General features: G+C 42.6%; 1 protein-coding gene across 1 annotated transcript in view; it reads right to left on the minus strand.

Annotated features, from left to right (window-relative positions):
- Nucleotides 1-11,063: 11,063 nt before the first annotated feature.
- The window catches only part of LOC130077753 (reticulon-3-like), a 29,136-nt gene continuing 23,085 nt past the window's right edge, over nt 11,064-17,114 (minus strand). The window contains exons 7-8 of the mRNA XM_056243088.1: nt 11,507-11,596; nt 11,064-11,310 (exon numbers count right to left, since the gene is read on the minus strand). Coding sequence (XP_056099063.1) covers nt 11,262-11,310; nt 11,507-11,596 — 139 coding nt within the window. The 3' untranslated portion in view covers nt 11,064-11,261. The remainder of the gene's footprint in view (nt 11,311-11,506; nt 11,597-17,114) is intronic.

A 17,114-nucleotide genomic window follows, 5' to 3' on the forward strand; every position in this document is an offset into this window, starting at 1 on the left:
GTTACATGTAGTTACTGTAGTAATAACTATAAATGATGCATAGTTACATGCAACTAACCCTGTCACGGAACGGGTTGGGAAAAAGGAGTGAGGACTCAAGTGCAAACAATGGGTATTTATTAAGAAAATAATAACACATAAAACAAGAACAAAAACTCCCTCGTGGGGGAAAACTAGATAGAAAACAGGCAGGATACAAGATACACTAAAACACGATTAACATGAACCAGGGTAACATGGACAACGAACCAGCACAGTACTGAGAACACAAGGAGATTAAATAGAGAGGCAAACAAAGGAGGCTAACGAACAGACAGGTGGGGCAAATGAACCAATAATGAGATAACAAGATGGGCGGGGTATACAATGACAAGAGAACACATGGTACCAAACAACAAACACCCAAGTGCAACACAAGACAGGACAGGCATGTGACATTACCCCCTCCCTACGGAGCGGCTACCAGACGCTCCATCAGGCGGGACGGGAGGAGCAAACCAGGGCGGGATGGGAGGATTAAACCAGGGCGGGACGGGAGGGACAAATCTCTTAGTCCTGGGAGACCCGGGCGAAACACAAAGTCCATCGGGTGGCCAGGACGAAACACGAAGTCCATCAGGTGGCCAGGGTGGTGCAGACCCCTCGGGCGGCCAGGGCGGAGAAGACCTCTCGGGTGGCCGGGGCGGTGCAGACCTTTCGGGTGGCCAGGGCGGTGACGACCCCTCAGGTGGCCAGGGCGGTGAAGACCCCTCGGGCGGCCAGGGTGGAGCAGACCTTTCGGGTGGCCAGGACGGTGAAGCCCTCTCAGGACCAGACACCGGCTCAAGAACAGACACCGGCTCGGGAACAGACACCGGCTCGGGAACAGACACTAGAACAAAAACAGTCACAAGGACAGACACAAACACAGACACAAACACTGGGTCCGGAACTGACATGAGCTCCGACTCAGGGACAGGCACCGGCTCTGCCTCCGGCTCAGGGACAAGCACCGGCTCAGGAACAGACACTAGAACAAGGACAGACACAAACACAAGGTCCGGAACAGGCATGGCCTCTGCCTCTGGCACGGGCACGGCCTCTGCCTCTGGCACGGGCACGGCCTCTGCCTCTGGCACGGGCACGGCCTCTGCCTCTGGCACGGGCACGGCCTCTGCCTCTGGCACGGGCACGGCCTCTGCCTCTGGCACGGGCACGGCCTCTGCCTCTGGCACGGGCACGGCCTCTGCCTCTGGCACGGGCACGGCCTCTGGCACGGGCACGGCCTCTGCCTCTGGCACGGGCACGGCCTCTGCCTCTGGCACGGGCACGGCCTCTGCCTCTGGCACGGGCACGGCCTCTGCCTCTGGCACGGGCACGGCCTCTGCCTCTGGCACGGGCACGGCCTCTGGCACGGGCACGGCCTCTGCCTCTGGCACGGGCACGGCCTCTGCCTCTGCCTCTGGAACGGGCACGGCCTCTGCCTCTGCCTCTGGAACGGGCACGGCCTCTGCCTCTGGAACGGGCACGGCCTCTGCCTCTGGAACGGGCACGGCCTCTGCCTCTGGAACGGGCATGTCCAATATCCGAGCCAGACGCTCCAGATAGTCCCAGCTCAGGAAGGCAGACGGAACGTTAACCGTATCTCGCTGGGCAGACGGGACGTGGACAGTCTCTCGCTGGGCCGACGGGACGTGGACAGTCTCTCGCTGGGCAGACGGGACGTGGACAGTCTCTCGCTGGGCAGACGGGACGTGGACAGTCTCTCGCTGGGCAGACGGGACGTGGACAGTCTCTCGCTGGGCAGACGGGACGTGGACAGTCTCTCGCTGGGCAGACGGGACGTGGACAGTCTCTCGCTGGGCAGACGGGACGTGGACAGTCTCTCGCTGGGCAGACGGGACGTGGACAGTCTCTCGCTGGGCAGACGGGACGTGGACAGTCTCTCGCTGGACAGATGTGCGTCCCCTCCTCCCTTTCCGTCCGTGACGGCGAGAAGTTAGTCCTGAACTGTCTCTCACTGGCCCAGGATCGAAGGGGGGCCAGGATGGAAGGTGGTGTTGAACCTCCTCTCTACCACCTCCTCCTCCACGACCTCCCCGAGTCCCACGAAAAATTACCAGGCGGGTCCCCTGAAAATTGGTCCTCTCCCGCTCAGTGGCTGGGGAAGAGAAGTTCGAAACCATACCGCTGGAAATAGGTTTTGGCGAAGTCCTTCCGTCACAACAGATCGTCGAGAATTGTGTCGATCCAAATGTAGCAATACTATAGTCCGGGCAATCCAAGTCATCGTCATCCATGCAAGCGTCATAATCCCAACAATCAGAATCCTCCTCACCCATCGTGCTGAATCCTCAGATGGCTGGTTCGTTCTGTCACGGAACGGGTTGGGAAAAAGGTGTGAGGACTCAAGTGCAAACAATGGGTATTTATTAAGAAAATAATAACACATAAAACAAGAACAAAAACTCCCTCGTGGGGGAAAACTAGATAGAAAACAGGCAGGATACAAGATACACTAAAACACGATTAACATGAACCAGGGTAACATGGACAACGAACCAGCACAGTACTGAGAACACAAGGAGATTAAATAGAGAGGCAAACAAGGGAGGCTAACGAACAGACAGGTGGGGCAAATGAACCAATAATGAGATAACAAGATGGGCGGGGTATACAATGACAAGAGAACACATGGTACCAAACAACAAACACCCAAGTGCAACACAAGACAGGACAGGCATGTGACAAACCCTCAACCAAACCCCAATCCTTACTCTACCTCTATAGTCTACAGTACATGTAGTTAATTATTATTACTCAGTACTTAAATGCATAATTAAACTGTAACACGGAGACCTTAAAATAAAGTGTAACCCTTTATTTTAAGGTGACGTAGTTACATTGGACTAACTCAAATTAGTACTGAGTAATATGAATTAACTACATGTACATACTATAGAGTAACGGTTAGGGTTTGGTTGAGGGTTAGTTTCTTGTATTTATGTTCCACTTGGAAGAATCTGTAAAGCATGTTTTAATGGGAAATGCATCCCGTCTGACGACCAGAAGCAGGGATGAAAGATTAAGACCAAATGGGGGAAATCCAAAAATCGCAGCTTGTATGTTTGTATCCTGGTGTAGAAGTTTCAAGTTTCAAGTTTGTATTTATTTATATAGCACATTTAAAAACAGCAAACAGGGCTGACCAAAGTGCTGAACAATACACAAGATAAAGAACAAGGACAAACCACACATTCATGACAAACGCTCACAATGAATTAAAAGCTAAAGAAAAAAAAAAAGGTTTTAAGAGAGGATTTAAAAACAGTTAAAGATTGAGCAGCTCTGATGTAAAGTAAGCTGTTGTTTGACAATAAACACAGTCAAGACGAAACATTTGACGACTTTGGGGTCTGCCACCCCTGTTACAGCAGATGGCATCGAAAACAAGTCCACTGAAAACAATAGTATGCTTGTGCAACTTAGAAATTGTAGTTCATGTGGTAACATCCACATTTACTGCTTTTGTTGATGTGATAGCAATTGTATAGGATTATTGAATACAAATGAATTCAACCTGCATTTTTTACTGAGGCGTGACTGTTAGTTACTCGATTTGTCCTGCAAGTTCAAATCACTTAGCAAGTTTGAAATAATCTCTTTTGTCTCATGATGAACATATCAACATTTGTTTTATAAGCTCATAGCACATTTTCACTTTGATGCTACTTTCAAATTTCATTAACTTCTTAATTGTTACAAATTGAAATTTAGTGTTATCTTTTATGCAACCTGACTTAAATTATAGGAAACCCTGTTGTAGATTATATGAATATTAGTTCCCTTTGAGTCGGACTCTCTCGACGTCACATCGGTAACCGACGAATAGGAATCTCGCTAGAGAGGCCAATCTACTTTGAGTGTAACTAATCGAGCCAATGCACATCGGCGTGCGATATTTGCATCAGTTGCACCTCGCAGCGCAGGTATATAATGAGTAGCGGGTGCATCACATCTTCTGCTTTTCGCTTCAGAGGCGAGTAGTTTTAAAGATATCAGAGGGTTTCCACCCGTGTGTTTTTGAATGAGGTTGTTTCCTGGCGCCGGCTGAAGGTCATGATCGTTGCCTCATGTGTCTGGGCATCAAGCACGCTGAGGCTACTTTTGTGGATGAGTCATGTTCTCATTGCAGGAACATGACCATCTCTGTGTTGCAGTCTAGGCTCCAGTACATTCAATGTGGTGGAGTTTTCCTGTGCCTATGCCGCGATCTATGCCTTCTGGCAAAAAAACCGAGAGGGTTACTTCGGGGCATCCCATGGGTTACCTGAGGATTACGGTGAGGGCATGAGTGCCCCAAGAACAAGTGTCCAGGCATGCTGTTGTATCCACGGTGCCTCAACCATCGGCTGGGGTGCCACGTTCAACAGGCATGCGGTTTCAGGGATTTGGACAGGTCTGCAATTGCATTGGCACATCAACTGCCTCGAGTTGCTAGGAGTACATCTTGCACTGGGCTGGCTCAAACAGCCACTACAAGGCAAAGACGTAAAAGACGTACTGGTCCGTATGGACAACACTGCAACTGTTGCGTACATCAACCGACAAGGTGGTCTACGCTCCGCCGCATGTCACAACTCGCCCGCCATTTCCTCCTCTTGAGTCAGAAGCATTGGAGGTCGCTTCGTGCCATTCACATTCCCGGAGTGCTCAATCTTGTGCCGCCGAGCTCTGTGCTTCTGGGGGAGTGGCGACTCCATCCCCAGGCGGTCCAGCTGATCTGGAGACATTTCAGAGTCGCTTAGGTAGACCTGTTTGCCTCTCCAAAAACATCCCACTGCCAGCTGTTCTACTCTCTGACAGAGGGAACACTCGGACAAAGCTGGCCCTGCACAAAGCTGGCCCTGGGGTCTGCGCAAATATGCATTTTCCCCAGTGAGATTTCTCGTACAGACACTGTGCAAAGTCAGGGAGGATGAGGAGCAGGTCCTGTTGGTGGCACCTTATTGGCCCCACCGGACCTGGTTGCCTAGAACTCTCACTCCTCATGACAGCACCTCCCTGACGCATTCATCTGAGGAGGGACCTGCTTTCTCAGAGACGGGGCGTCCTATGAGGTTCTAGGTGACCTACCCCAAGAGGTACGTCATCACTTTGGCACGAGCACCATCTACGAGACATGCTTACACCTTGAAGTGGAACCTGTTCGTCAAGTGGTGTTCTTCTCACCGAGAAGAACCCCAAACTTGCCCGATCAGGGCTGTGCTTTCCTTCCTGCAACATGGGTTGGAGAGAAGATTGAATCCTCCTCACCCTCCCTCCATACCCTCTTGGGATCTAGCTCTGGTGCTTAACCCTCTGGGGACCAGGGTGTTTTTGGGGCCCTTGGGATGTTTTGACATGCACTGACATTTGTGCTTTTTTCAGTTATTTATAAACATGTTAATGGCAAAGGTGTAAATTCACTCTACACTCACCTAAAGGATTATTAGGAACACCTGTTCAATTTCTCATTAATGCAATTATCTAATCAACCAATCACATGGCAGTTGCTTCAATGCATTTAGGGGTGTGGTCCTGGTCAAGACAATCTCCTGAACTCCAAACTGAATGTCAGAATGGGAAAGAAAGGTGATTTAAGCAATTTTGAGAGTGGGATGGTTGTTGGTGCCAGACGGGCCGGTCTGAGTATTTCACAATCTGCTCAGTTACTGGGATTTTCACGCACAACCATTTCTAGGGTTTACAAAGAATGGTGTGAAAAGGGAAAAACATCCAGTATGCGGCAGTCCTGTGGGCGAAAATGCCTTGTTGATGCTAGAGGTCAGAGGAGAATGGGCCGACTGATTCAAGCTGATAGAAGAGCAACTTTGACTGAAATAACCACTCGTTACAACCAAGGTATGCAGCAAAGCATTTATGAAGCCACAACACGCACATTCGCACAACCTTGAGGCGGATGGGCGACAACAGCAGAAGACCCCACCGGGTACCACTCATCTCCACTACAAATAGGAAAAAGAGGCTACAATTTGCAAGAGCTCACCAAAATTGGACAGTTGAAGACTAGAAAAAGGATGCCTGGTCTGATGAGTTTCGATTTCTGTTGATGGTAGAGTCAGAATTTGGCGTAAACAGAATTGGAACATGGATCCATCATGCCTTGTTACCACTGTGCAGGCTGGTGGTGGTGGTGGTGTAATGGTGTGGGGGATGTTTTCTTGGCATACTTTAGGCCCCTTAGTGCCAATTGGGCATCGTTTAAATGCCACGGCCTACCTGAGCATTGTTTCTGACCATGTCCATCCCTTTATGGCCACCATGTACCCATCCTCTGATGGCTACTTACAGCAGGATAATGCACCATGTCACAAAGCTCCAATCATTTCAAATTGTTTTCTTGAACATGACAATGAGTTCACTGTACTAAAATGGCCCCCACAGTCACCAGATCTCAACCCAATAGAGCATCTTTGGGATGTGGTGCAACGGGAGCTTCGTGCCCTGGATGTGCATCCCACAAATCTCCATCAACTGCAAGATGCTGTCCTATCAATATGGGCCAACATTTCTAAAGAATGCTTTCAGCACCTTGTTGAATCAATGCCACGTAGAATTAAGGCAGTTCTGAAGGCGAAAGGGTGTCAAACAAAGTATTAGTATGGTGTTCCTAATAATCCTTTAGGTGAGTGTATATAGGACAAACGGGGCTGCCATGATATGTGAGCAACATGTATGTACATTTTTGTATTTTTAAGAGAATAATGTTTATGCGTGGTTATTGAAAAAAAAATAAGAATAAAGGTTTCTGAAATAAGACCACAAAACACATATTGATTATTTCTTCACAAGACTTTTGAAAATTGTATCACATAGCCTAGAATATTTGCTCCAAAACTATGTGAGAATCATCCTGACTACTCATTCAGATAAGTCAATCAAGTCTTTTATAATGTGTATGACGTATTTAGTGTGAGAAAGCTTTATGCGAGGAGGCGTGATCTCTCATTAATATGTATGGCATTTCACACCTGAGAAAGACAAAGACCCTCCCATAATGGCCCTATTAGGTGCTATCAGGCCCTATCATTACGAGGAGCCTTGCACAAAGAATGAGGAGATTTAAAAAAGAATGGCTTTTAGATTGTTTGGATTTATTTACAACACAACATAATCCAAAGATACACAACAAAGGACTGGTTTCTGGTTAAAATTGCTTTTTGATTATATATATACGTATATACACACACACACACACACACACACACACACACACTGCTTAGAATAAGTGAAAACACCCATGCTAAAGTTGACTAAAAAGAGGAATAAAAAATCTTAATGCCTTAATTTAAAAAATGAGGAAAACTCCAACCTTTAGGGAAATGAATAATGTCCCTGAATACTTTGTGCATGAATAATGTATCGCAAATAATTAAATGTTCTTCTTTAAAATACAGGGTGCATACGTCTGGACACTTCTATCACACACCCTTCACCATATAGACATGGTTTTATTTCAGTTCAAAGTTAGAGTTGGAAACATCTTGAAAAGAAAATAGTCTTTTTCCATAAATGTCTTCATCATACATATTTCAAAGTTGAGGATTCATTATTTTGATATAGCTTGCATTGGAACAAACATCTTAGTTGATTAGTTTATTGACAAAACATAAGCTTATTTGATGTCTTTATTTTGAAGCTTATTTGAAGCTTATTTGATGCTTATTTGATTTGAAAAACTTTATCCAAAACTAGTCAAAGAAATGTTCTTTTATTTCGTCTGTAACAGTGCGTATCTGTGCGTTCATTCATTCACACACACACACACACACACACACACACACACACACACACACACACACACACACACACACACACACACACACACACACACACACATACACACAGAAACATGATTCACATTTAAACAGTAGGCTATGCTATTTTTCCGTTTACAGACACTAACGTTATTCTATATCGCGATTAGAACAAAGCACAAAACACTTACACTTCTCAGCTGAATCTGTTGCTCCTCCTCGAAGTGAAAATAAACCAGCACTTCTGTGGTAAATGTCCCAGGATTATTCCTCATAGCCGCGCAAGACGAATCTTAATCTGACTAAAAAATATAGTGCGTTTACAGCATTTGCCTGGGGGCGTTTATCTATTTTGCAAATGGCCTCAACACATTATCTTATGAATAGCGCGCTCTGCGAGTGGGTGTGAACAAATTAACGATAATGAGCTGAGACAGGAGAAACTGTACTTCTCTTTAGTTTCAGACAGATTACATTGCAGGAGAATATTTGTTTTAAATGTGAATTGTTTTATTTAAAAGTAGAAATTTAAAGCGTTCTTTAGACGTATATTTCATGTTTGTGTGATAAGTATTAGCGGAGTTTCCGTTCATTTTCCAGACATGTTTCAGAAAGATTTTTGCGGAGACAGAGTGAGCTGAAAGCGCACCCTGTTTATTTTATTTATTTTAAAAAACACACAAGGTTTTGATGTTAATGTGAGTGTACACAAAAAAAGAAGACCCTCTATAGTTTATAATCATGTATTGATTTTATTTATATGACCATAAATGACGGAGTATTTTAAGTCTATGTTGCTGCTATGTGAAAAAAAAAAACAGCAAAACGCGCGGGCGCGTTCTTGGTCCCCAGAGGGTTAAAGCACTCCATAATGCACTGTTCGAGCCTTTACAGTCAGCTGAGCTAAGAGTCCTGTCTATGAAGACATTACTCCTGGCTGCATTGGCTTCCATTAAGAGGGTAGGGGACCTGCAAGCTTGTTTGGTCGACGAATCGTGCCTAGATATGTGCCGAAGGTTCCCACCACTACTTTCAAGGACCAGGTGGTGAACCTGCAAGCGCTGCTCTTGGAGGAGGCAGACCAAGCCCTGGCTTTGCTCTGTCCCGTCCGCACTTTGCGACTGTATGTGGAACGCACGCAAAGCTTTAGGACCTCAGACCAGCTCTTTGGCTGTTACGGAGGCCAGCAGAAGGGAAAGGCTGTCTCCAAGCAGAGGATGGCCCACTGGGCGTGCCTTGTCTGCTCAGGTTGCGAGCCCACTCCACTAGAAGTGTTGCTTCCTTCTGGGCGCTGGCACGTGGCACCTTGCTAAAAGATATTTGTAGAGCTGTGGGCTGGGCGACACCCAACACGTTTGTTAGATTCTATAGCCTTCGTGTAGAGCTGGTATCCTCCTGTGTTCTCACCTCAAATGAGTAGAAGACACTGAGAGGCCCGGCTAGTGTCGGCTTGCTGTGCCAATACATGCACTCATATTGCTCAAGAGAGTGCCCTTCGGGCAAACCCTGTTAGTCCCTTCATCACTCTCGGCAGCCAGGCCTTCATTCGCTGTATCCATGAGAAACTGTGTTAGGCTGGTTGCCCATATGTGAGTACCAAGGGAATACCATATGTGTAATTTTTCACGGTTAGCTCCTAAACGGAAGCACGGGTCTTTCCCTTGGCAGAGCTCACTCTGCCGTCTCTACCAGGTGTAGCCTCCTGCCAAACTGGTCGGCGCCACCCCTAGGGGCCATGTGTAGTACGGCCCTGGGGGTTAGTCCATGTGCGTATTCTCAGAACACCTCCTTGCAGTAGGTTGTGGCTTCCGCATCATTCCTTTTCCAGTGGAAAGGGCACGCTTTCCCAGTGTTATCCAATAGTCTCACTGTGTGGGTCATGTGGAACAGCAGTGATTGACATTCTCCGTGTAAGCCCTGTCCCATCCTTAGAGGGATCAGGAGGCTTTCACTGGGCGCTGGAAGGGGCAGCATCTGTGGCGCTTTGGTAGGGATTCCTATTCATCGGTCATCGACGTGACGTCGAGAGTGACCGACTGAAAGGGAACGTCTCGGTTACGTACAGTATGTAACCCTCATTCCCTGAAGGAGGGAACAAAGACCTCACGTCCCGTCGCCACAGTTGCTGTACCACCACTGGCGCTAGCTCGGCTCCTCAGCGAAAATCTGAAGATGCGATGCTACTGCTGCTCATTATATACCCGTGCTGCGAGGTGGGGCAGCTGATGCAAATATCGGCTCGTTTAGTTACACTCGAAGTAGATTGGCCTCTCTAGCGAGATTCCTATTCGTCAGTCACCAACGTGATGTCTCCGTTCCCTCCTTCAGGGAACAAAAGTTACATACGTAACAGTGATGTTACATTAAATAAATGTTACTATAACATTTAAGGAAGCAGTTGCTTCATGAATGTAGATTCACTCCAGATTCGAGGCAATTTATCAACTGTCAACTTTCATTGTGGCTTTTATGATATTTCAAACTAAAATGGACCCATTTTAATTTTACTCAATTAGTGCCAGAGAATTGTTTTTATATGACCAGTTTATTTGTTCTTGTTCCCTTTATTCTGAGGGGAAATTCAGATCGATCTCGTCGCTATCATTGTGGCTGCAAAATTATATTCAAACTCAAATTAAACCACTTTAATACTGTACAAAACACATAATCAGCACCTGAGATTATTAATGATAAAAAGAACACTAATTACAATTATATTTGAATATGAAATATTGCATTTAGTAACCCATTAAGTGTGATGATTCTGTCTCAAGTCAACAAAGAAGGCTCAGAAGACTATGAGAAAGGTAGGATTAGGATGGACGAATTAAGATACAGAAAATGAAATCAAACAAGAAGCAGAAGAACAAGAAGGTCCAAGAAATCTGATTTGATTCAGCAAGAAGTCAAGCTGTTTCTGCAGATGGAAAAAGCACTGAGGATTACAAAGAAATGTAAAGGATTACAAAGAAATGTCCTTAGTTGAAGATGTTACAGTTGCAAAACTCCATGCAGAAACCAAAGTTGCCACTTTTACCGTTCTACCTCACAACAAAGAAAAAAAGTAACTCTGACTCATATATGCAACAATAAATTGATGAGTCTCTGACTACATAAGACATGAGCAGTTCTGATCTGTCATTACAGATGACACAGATTTGGTTGGGTCTCTCTTGATGGGGTCAAACTGTGTTCCCTAGTACAGTAAGCATTAAAGCTTTTAGAAGCAGGATTAAATGGGTAAGATACTGGGGACACAAGCTGTTAATCAAAGCTCAATTTATTGTGCACATATTGGAATGCAGTGTTCATATAGTCTGTCTGTACATACAAACATCAATGATTAAACAGAAACTTGAAATGACTGGAGTGCAGAGACAGGCCTATGGCTTCTTTCTACTAATATATAAAGAATACTGTAATTCAATGGATGCTCAGGTTTTTCCTGATGATAGAAACCCATCATTCTGCTTTGCTCCATTTGACGGGACCAGGGAGTTTGTCTTGCAGTCTGCACAAAGAGAGAGAGAGAGAGAGAGGTCGATGAGATGAGTATATTTTGAAGAACATTGGACAAGACTGACTTACATTGTATGGACACAAAAAAAAACAACTAAAAAAAAAAAAAACAACATCAACATCAAAAAGAAAGTAAGTAAGTTTTAGTTTATTTTTTAAGGATAATAGATTGGTGCAGTAGATTAGACCTGAGGGACAAGATGGGTCTATAACAGTACCGATCTGTGTACTGTCTCATTGGTTTGCACCAGAGGTTTGAGCTCCTGAACACGAGGGATCTGCAATTGGTGTAAAAGAGCCACATATACAGTATTTACAGATTTGTATAGGGATGCAGGGCAAGAGCTGGAGTGGATGAGAGGAAGGAGACTGGATGGCACAGGACCCTCCCTGCTGAAAAATCCAGCACAAACCAGCATGGATGGTCCAGGCTGGTTTATGCTGGTATTGTACTGGTCTAGCTGGTGAACCAGCAAAATGGAGCTGGTTCACCAGCATGGTCTTGCAGGTTTGAGTGTGAGTAGGCCAGCTGTCTGTATGCAAGCATTGTTTTGGGGACAAGCATTGTTTTTGCTTGCATAATTCTATATTCAACACATTAATGATGTAAAGAACAATGTAAAAAACAATATAAGGTAAAAAAAAACCCAGATTTATTGATTTATATGATTATAACCCTTAAAACTATGGGTGTTAAAACCAAGAAAATTGCCTAATAAAAGCATAATCATAAGCAGTTTCAATAACATGGGTTATGAGAAGAGTTCCTTCAATAGGACACTTAATAACAACTTGATAATGAAAGTTCAAAACTGAGAGTTACAGTTTTTAAAGGTTTTCATACTTATTTGGGAAGTACCATGTGTCAAAATCCAGCTGTCAGTCACCGATTCCAAAAAGTGCTCATATAGTAAAAGGTATGTCATTACAGCCAGGAGCATGAAATATTGTTGAAAATAGTGATGGAATGCACTTTTAACAACTGCTGAAAGAGAATTAATTCAACCAAAGTCAATGGCCCAACTAAAGATAACACTGATCACCATAATGGCGACTACAACGTGACTTCAACAAATTTTGTACATGTACCATATGAAATAAATAAAGCCAAACTGGTTTGCAATAAGTGAATATGGTAATGCTGTTTTTGGACTTGTTTAATAATTTGCAGTTGTCTTCATCTAAGGCTGTGAGTCAGTTGTAGTTGTGCAGCAGGGTTATTTTCGTTAACTAAACCTAAAACTAAAAATATTCAAACATTTTTGTTGGCTGAAATAAAATAAAAACTTAAACTAAACGAAAATTTGAAATGTTGCGGCAATAAGTGGAAGTGGCAGCACTAGAATTATTAACTCGAAATAGCTCAAATTTAAAACTAACTAAAACTGAAACAAACAAATTAAACCTAAATAGCAATATTTTAATGTTTGTTTACATTTCTCAGCATCACTTCCTGACCTTTATATGGTCTTCAGATATAGTTTGCAGTTGACTGTTCCCAGATCACGTTTGATACTGAATGTGATTGAGTCTTGAATAAGTTTCCCACTACATATTAAATCTTCTCCTGCTCTTGATGTTTTAAATCACTTATTAAAACACGTTTGTTTTGTGTAGCATTATGTAGTATGTAAGGTAAGGTCATTAACAAATACGTCTTTTGTATTTAGCCAAATTGTCGAAAACCATAAGCTGGACATCATCTTCCTGACAGAAACATGGCTTGACAGTAATCATAATTTTGTGCTAAATGAAACATCTCCAGCAGGTTTTAGATCCCTAGACTGTTGTTTTATCAGTTCTCTATCATCCTCGTAGACTCAACAAGGCTTTCTTGATGATCTTGGAGAACTGCTTTCTAGGACTTTAACTGACTTTGAATGTGTTTAAATCACTGGTAATATTAATATCCACATGTATGTAATTTCTGACTATTAATTTCACAGTTACTAAACTCATTTGACATGTAACACACACACAAACATGGACACACACTCGATCTGGTGATCTCATGCTGCCATGTCTGACCACTATTGTGTCTTCTTTAAGATTTCAGTACCAAAACTGTGTGTGATAAGAGAACTGTCAATAAGCGCTATCTCACAGCTGATTCTGCCGTGGCCTTCATGGAGCTCATGTCATCTCGCCCTCCGTAAACACTTATGTTGAGGATCTTAGTCTCAGGCGCTCTGAATGTATTAACTGTGTTGCTCCTATAAAAACAAAGACTCTGGGACAATTAAAGCCCCATGGAGAAATAGTACATCATATCGTAAAATTAAGAAGAGCCTCCAGGAGAGCAGAAATGCAATGGAAGCGCATACAGCTTACAGTTCACCATGACATCAAATCATAAAATGTTAAATAATGCAATGAGGTCTGCCAGAAAAGATTATCTTTCAAGTTTAATTGACCGCAACAAAGACAACCCTAGATTCTTATTCTCCACTATCGATAGGCTACTTAATGTCAAGTTTACTTCACTATTACAATTACAATCATGACAAACTATATATCGTTGGAAAGGTCTAAGACTCCTGAATATATATTTTAGCACTGCTTTTTGTTCAGTAATAGATGAATTTATGACAAGATTGCACCTCAAAAAAATCGTCATCATAAGAGGAGTTCTGACCTTTATCACAAAAAGTCAACGCACACACTTTTAATAATTGAAACTTTGGTTTTCATGCTAAAAGTTCATAATGAAACATAATCTAGTATTTGTCAATAAAAAATTATAAAATTATATTATCCTCTAAAAAGTATAACATATATATATATATTATCCTCAAATATAATATTATCTTTTTTATCACCTTTTTTTATTACATCACATATTTTAGTAGTTATTATAAATTAGGTATCATTTGAAAGCTTACGAACTTGAAGTTGGACGTTGTGTTACCATAGAAACACACCTCTAGATTCTTTTGACGTCTCTGGGGGTCATCATGTTTCATAATTTATGATCAAAACCTTTTCTCAAGGTTCCATTTTTTGTGACAGAAGTGATATTTGGAAAGAAATGTATTAATTTGTTACGGCAGAATGCATACAATTAAATTCAGTGGAATGTATGTCACCCGGTGGCTATTTTTGGTATTACGCCTAAACAAAATCTCATGGGAACTTACATTTTTGTGATATCAACTTCAAATTTGGAACACAACTTGGTTAGATATATGGCTATGATTTTATAGTAATTTTATAGTAAAAAATGTTTTGTAAAATATATATTTTATATAAAAGAAAAAATATTAAGTAGAGTATGTTTGATTTACTGTAAATTTAAACTTCCATAACTTTTTCATACTTTCATTTTTTGATGTGCTTTCACTTCAGCAATAATCTGCTGAGTGTTTTCTTTAAACTTTAAACTTTTCTTTAACTCTTGGTCTATATTCCAAAGCATTCTTGAATTACAACCATTTAACTTTGAATAGTGCACTTTAACCCCTCAGCTCAAATATCATCAGAGTTTGCAAAAAAAATTATGAGAAAATTACTTCCATAAGACAAAACATTCCCAGCACTTGCCCAACTTGTAAAGTCTCCAACTCCCCAGCTTTGCAATGCAATCTGTCCTCCTCCTCAGCTGTCAGCCCCAGTACACAGATCATATCACATATGAATTCCTCTAGCTGCTCTATAGACCCATTACCCACTAAATTTCTCAAAAGGGTTATGAACTGCTTATTACCAGACATCCTGAATTTCATTAATCAGTCCCCAGAGCAAGTCTTTCCACAAATTTTTGCAACTGCAATTGTTAGGCCCCTGCTGAAGAAAAGTAACATCGATTCTTCTGTGCTCAGAAACTACAGACCAATCTCTAATCTAATTTCTTGGTAAAAAAAAAAAAAAAAAAATTGTATCCATACAGCTTAATAACTATCTCAATGCCAATAATCTTAATTAGACATTTCATTCTGGCTTCCGGCAAACAACAGCACAGAAACAGCCTTGATTAGCGTTTTAAACGATCTGCAATTTAACTGTTAATTATTTGAGTCCATGGAATCCAGACTGCCTAGCGTGAATAAAATCACCCAGACTAGCTTTCCCTGGGAAATCGAACCCGGGACTTTGGCGTTGCAAGCGCCACGCTCTACTGTTTGAGCTACAGGACATTTTATTTATTGATAAAGCCATTTTGGGTTAACTTCCCTTTTATCTTTTTTGTTTTATTCAACGGATTTGCCTAGCAATGACTCATTATGCTCTCAATCAAGTTACAATCTATGGGCCCTATTTTACCGATCTAAGGCCATGGTCTAAAGCGCACGGCGCAAGTGCACTTATGTTATAACAACAGGAAAATTGTATATAACTCTCGGCGCATGGTCTAAAAGGGTTGTCTCTATTCTCTTAATGAGTAATAGGTGTGTGTTGACTCTATTCTCTTAATGAGTAATGGGTGTGTTTTGATCATAACGTGAAATAAACCAATCAGAGTCTCGTCTCCCATTCGCTTTAAAAGCCAGTTGCGCTCGCATGGCGGATTCGCTGTTTACATGGAGGAATTAGCAAGCGGAAAGACTGAACGCTTCTCTAGCGAGGAAACGGGTCAGTTTGTGTGCTGCTGCGCGTCCCTGTGTAATGTAGCGCATTATGAACCCGCCTATAGGTGCACATTACTAATGCACCCTTTAAATAACAAAATAAAATACTGCGCCATTGACTTTAGACCAGGTTTCAGTTGGTCAATGGCTCAGTCTATTTCAGTTCCTTAAAATAGCAATGCGCCAACAATGCGGCAACACACACTCGTTCTCAGACCAGCAGCCCATGCGCCACAGAGGAAGCGCTAATGCATTTGCTATTTAAATAACGTGGTGCAGGACATGAAAATGAAAACTGCCTTGGGGTGAAACTAGCAAAAACCACATTGTGCCAGGTGTATGATATGGCCCTTTGTTAGAACTAAGCTTCTAATTAAACTACTTGTTAGTTCTAACTACTAACTAAAACTTCCTTCAAATATGCCACCACCTCAGACTGGAATGTTCTCCAGATGGAGATGAAGCTACAAAATTTGGTGTCATATAATATTTTTTTTTATTCTACGTAACCTACAGAGTTAATTAACTGGTTGTGTGTTTTATGTTGGATTTAGTATTGTGTTGCAGCTTTTCATAAAACAGGCTCCAAAACATGTCTCAAACAAATGTAATCAAAACCTCTCCTAAGAGATGTAAATAGCTGCACACACGTTTGGCAGTGATCCAGGGGCATCTCTGTCACTGCATAAACACAAATACACACACACACACACACTCAAAATTGATCTGATGTTGCATTCACATACTATAAGCACACTGTGTTCACATACGTTGAATATTTTTCTAGACCTCATGCATTCTAATCAGGTGCCAAGGCAGCTGATTGGCTGTGAGCAATTAATCCTCTGATTGGCCATGTACAGTTACTCTGGCACTGTGATTGGCCAAGACACAGAGATCTGCTTATGGTCTGTTCTGTTTTTGCCCGACAATGCCGGGAAGCTCAGGAGAATCCCGGAAAGGCGTTTTCACTGTTATACAGTAGGGGGCGCTATTACACATCTTCTGAAAGAGTAAGGCAAGGCAAGTTTATTTATATAGCACATTTCACAATGGGAATTCAAAGTGTTTTACATAGAATAAATTAAAATTATCAAAAGAAATAAGAATAATTAAAACAGTTAGAATAAAAAATAAAATAAAATAAAATACAATACAAACAGACAGACGAACAGTGGAACAGTGCTCATTCAATAAATGCACAGCTAAACAGAAGTGTTTTGAGTCTGGA

This window comes from Rhinichthys klamathensis, unplaced genomic scaffold (genome assembly GCF_029890125.1).
Source record: "Rhinichthys klamathensis goyatoka isolate OS25496 unplaced genomic scaffold, OSU_Roscu_1.1 h1tg000776l_1, whole genome shotgun sequence".
Taxonomy (NCBI): domain Eukaryota; kingdom Metazoa; phylum Chordata; class Actinopteri; order Cypriniformes; family Leuciscidae; genus Rhinichthys; species Rhinichthys klamathensis.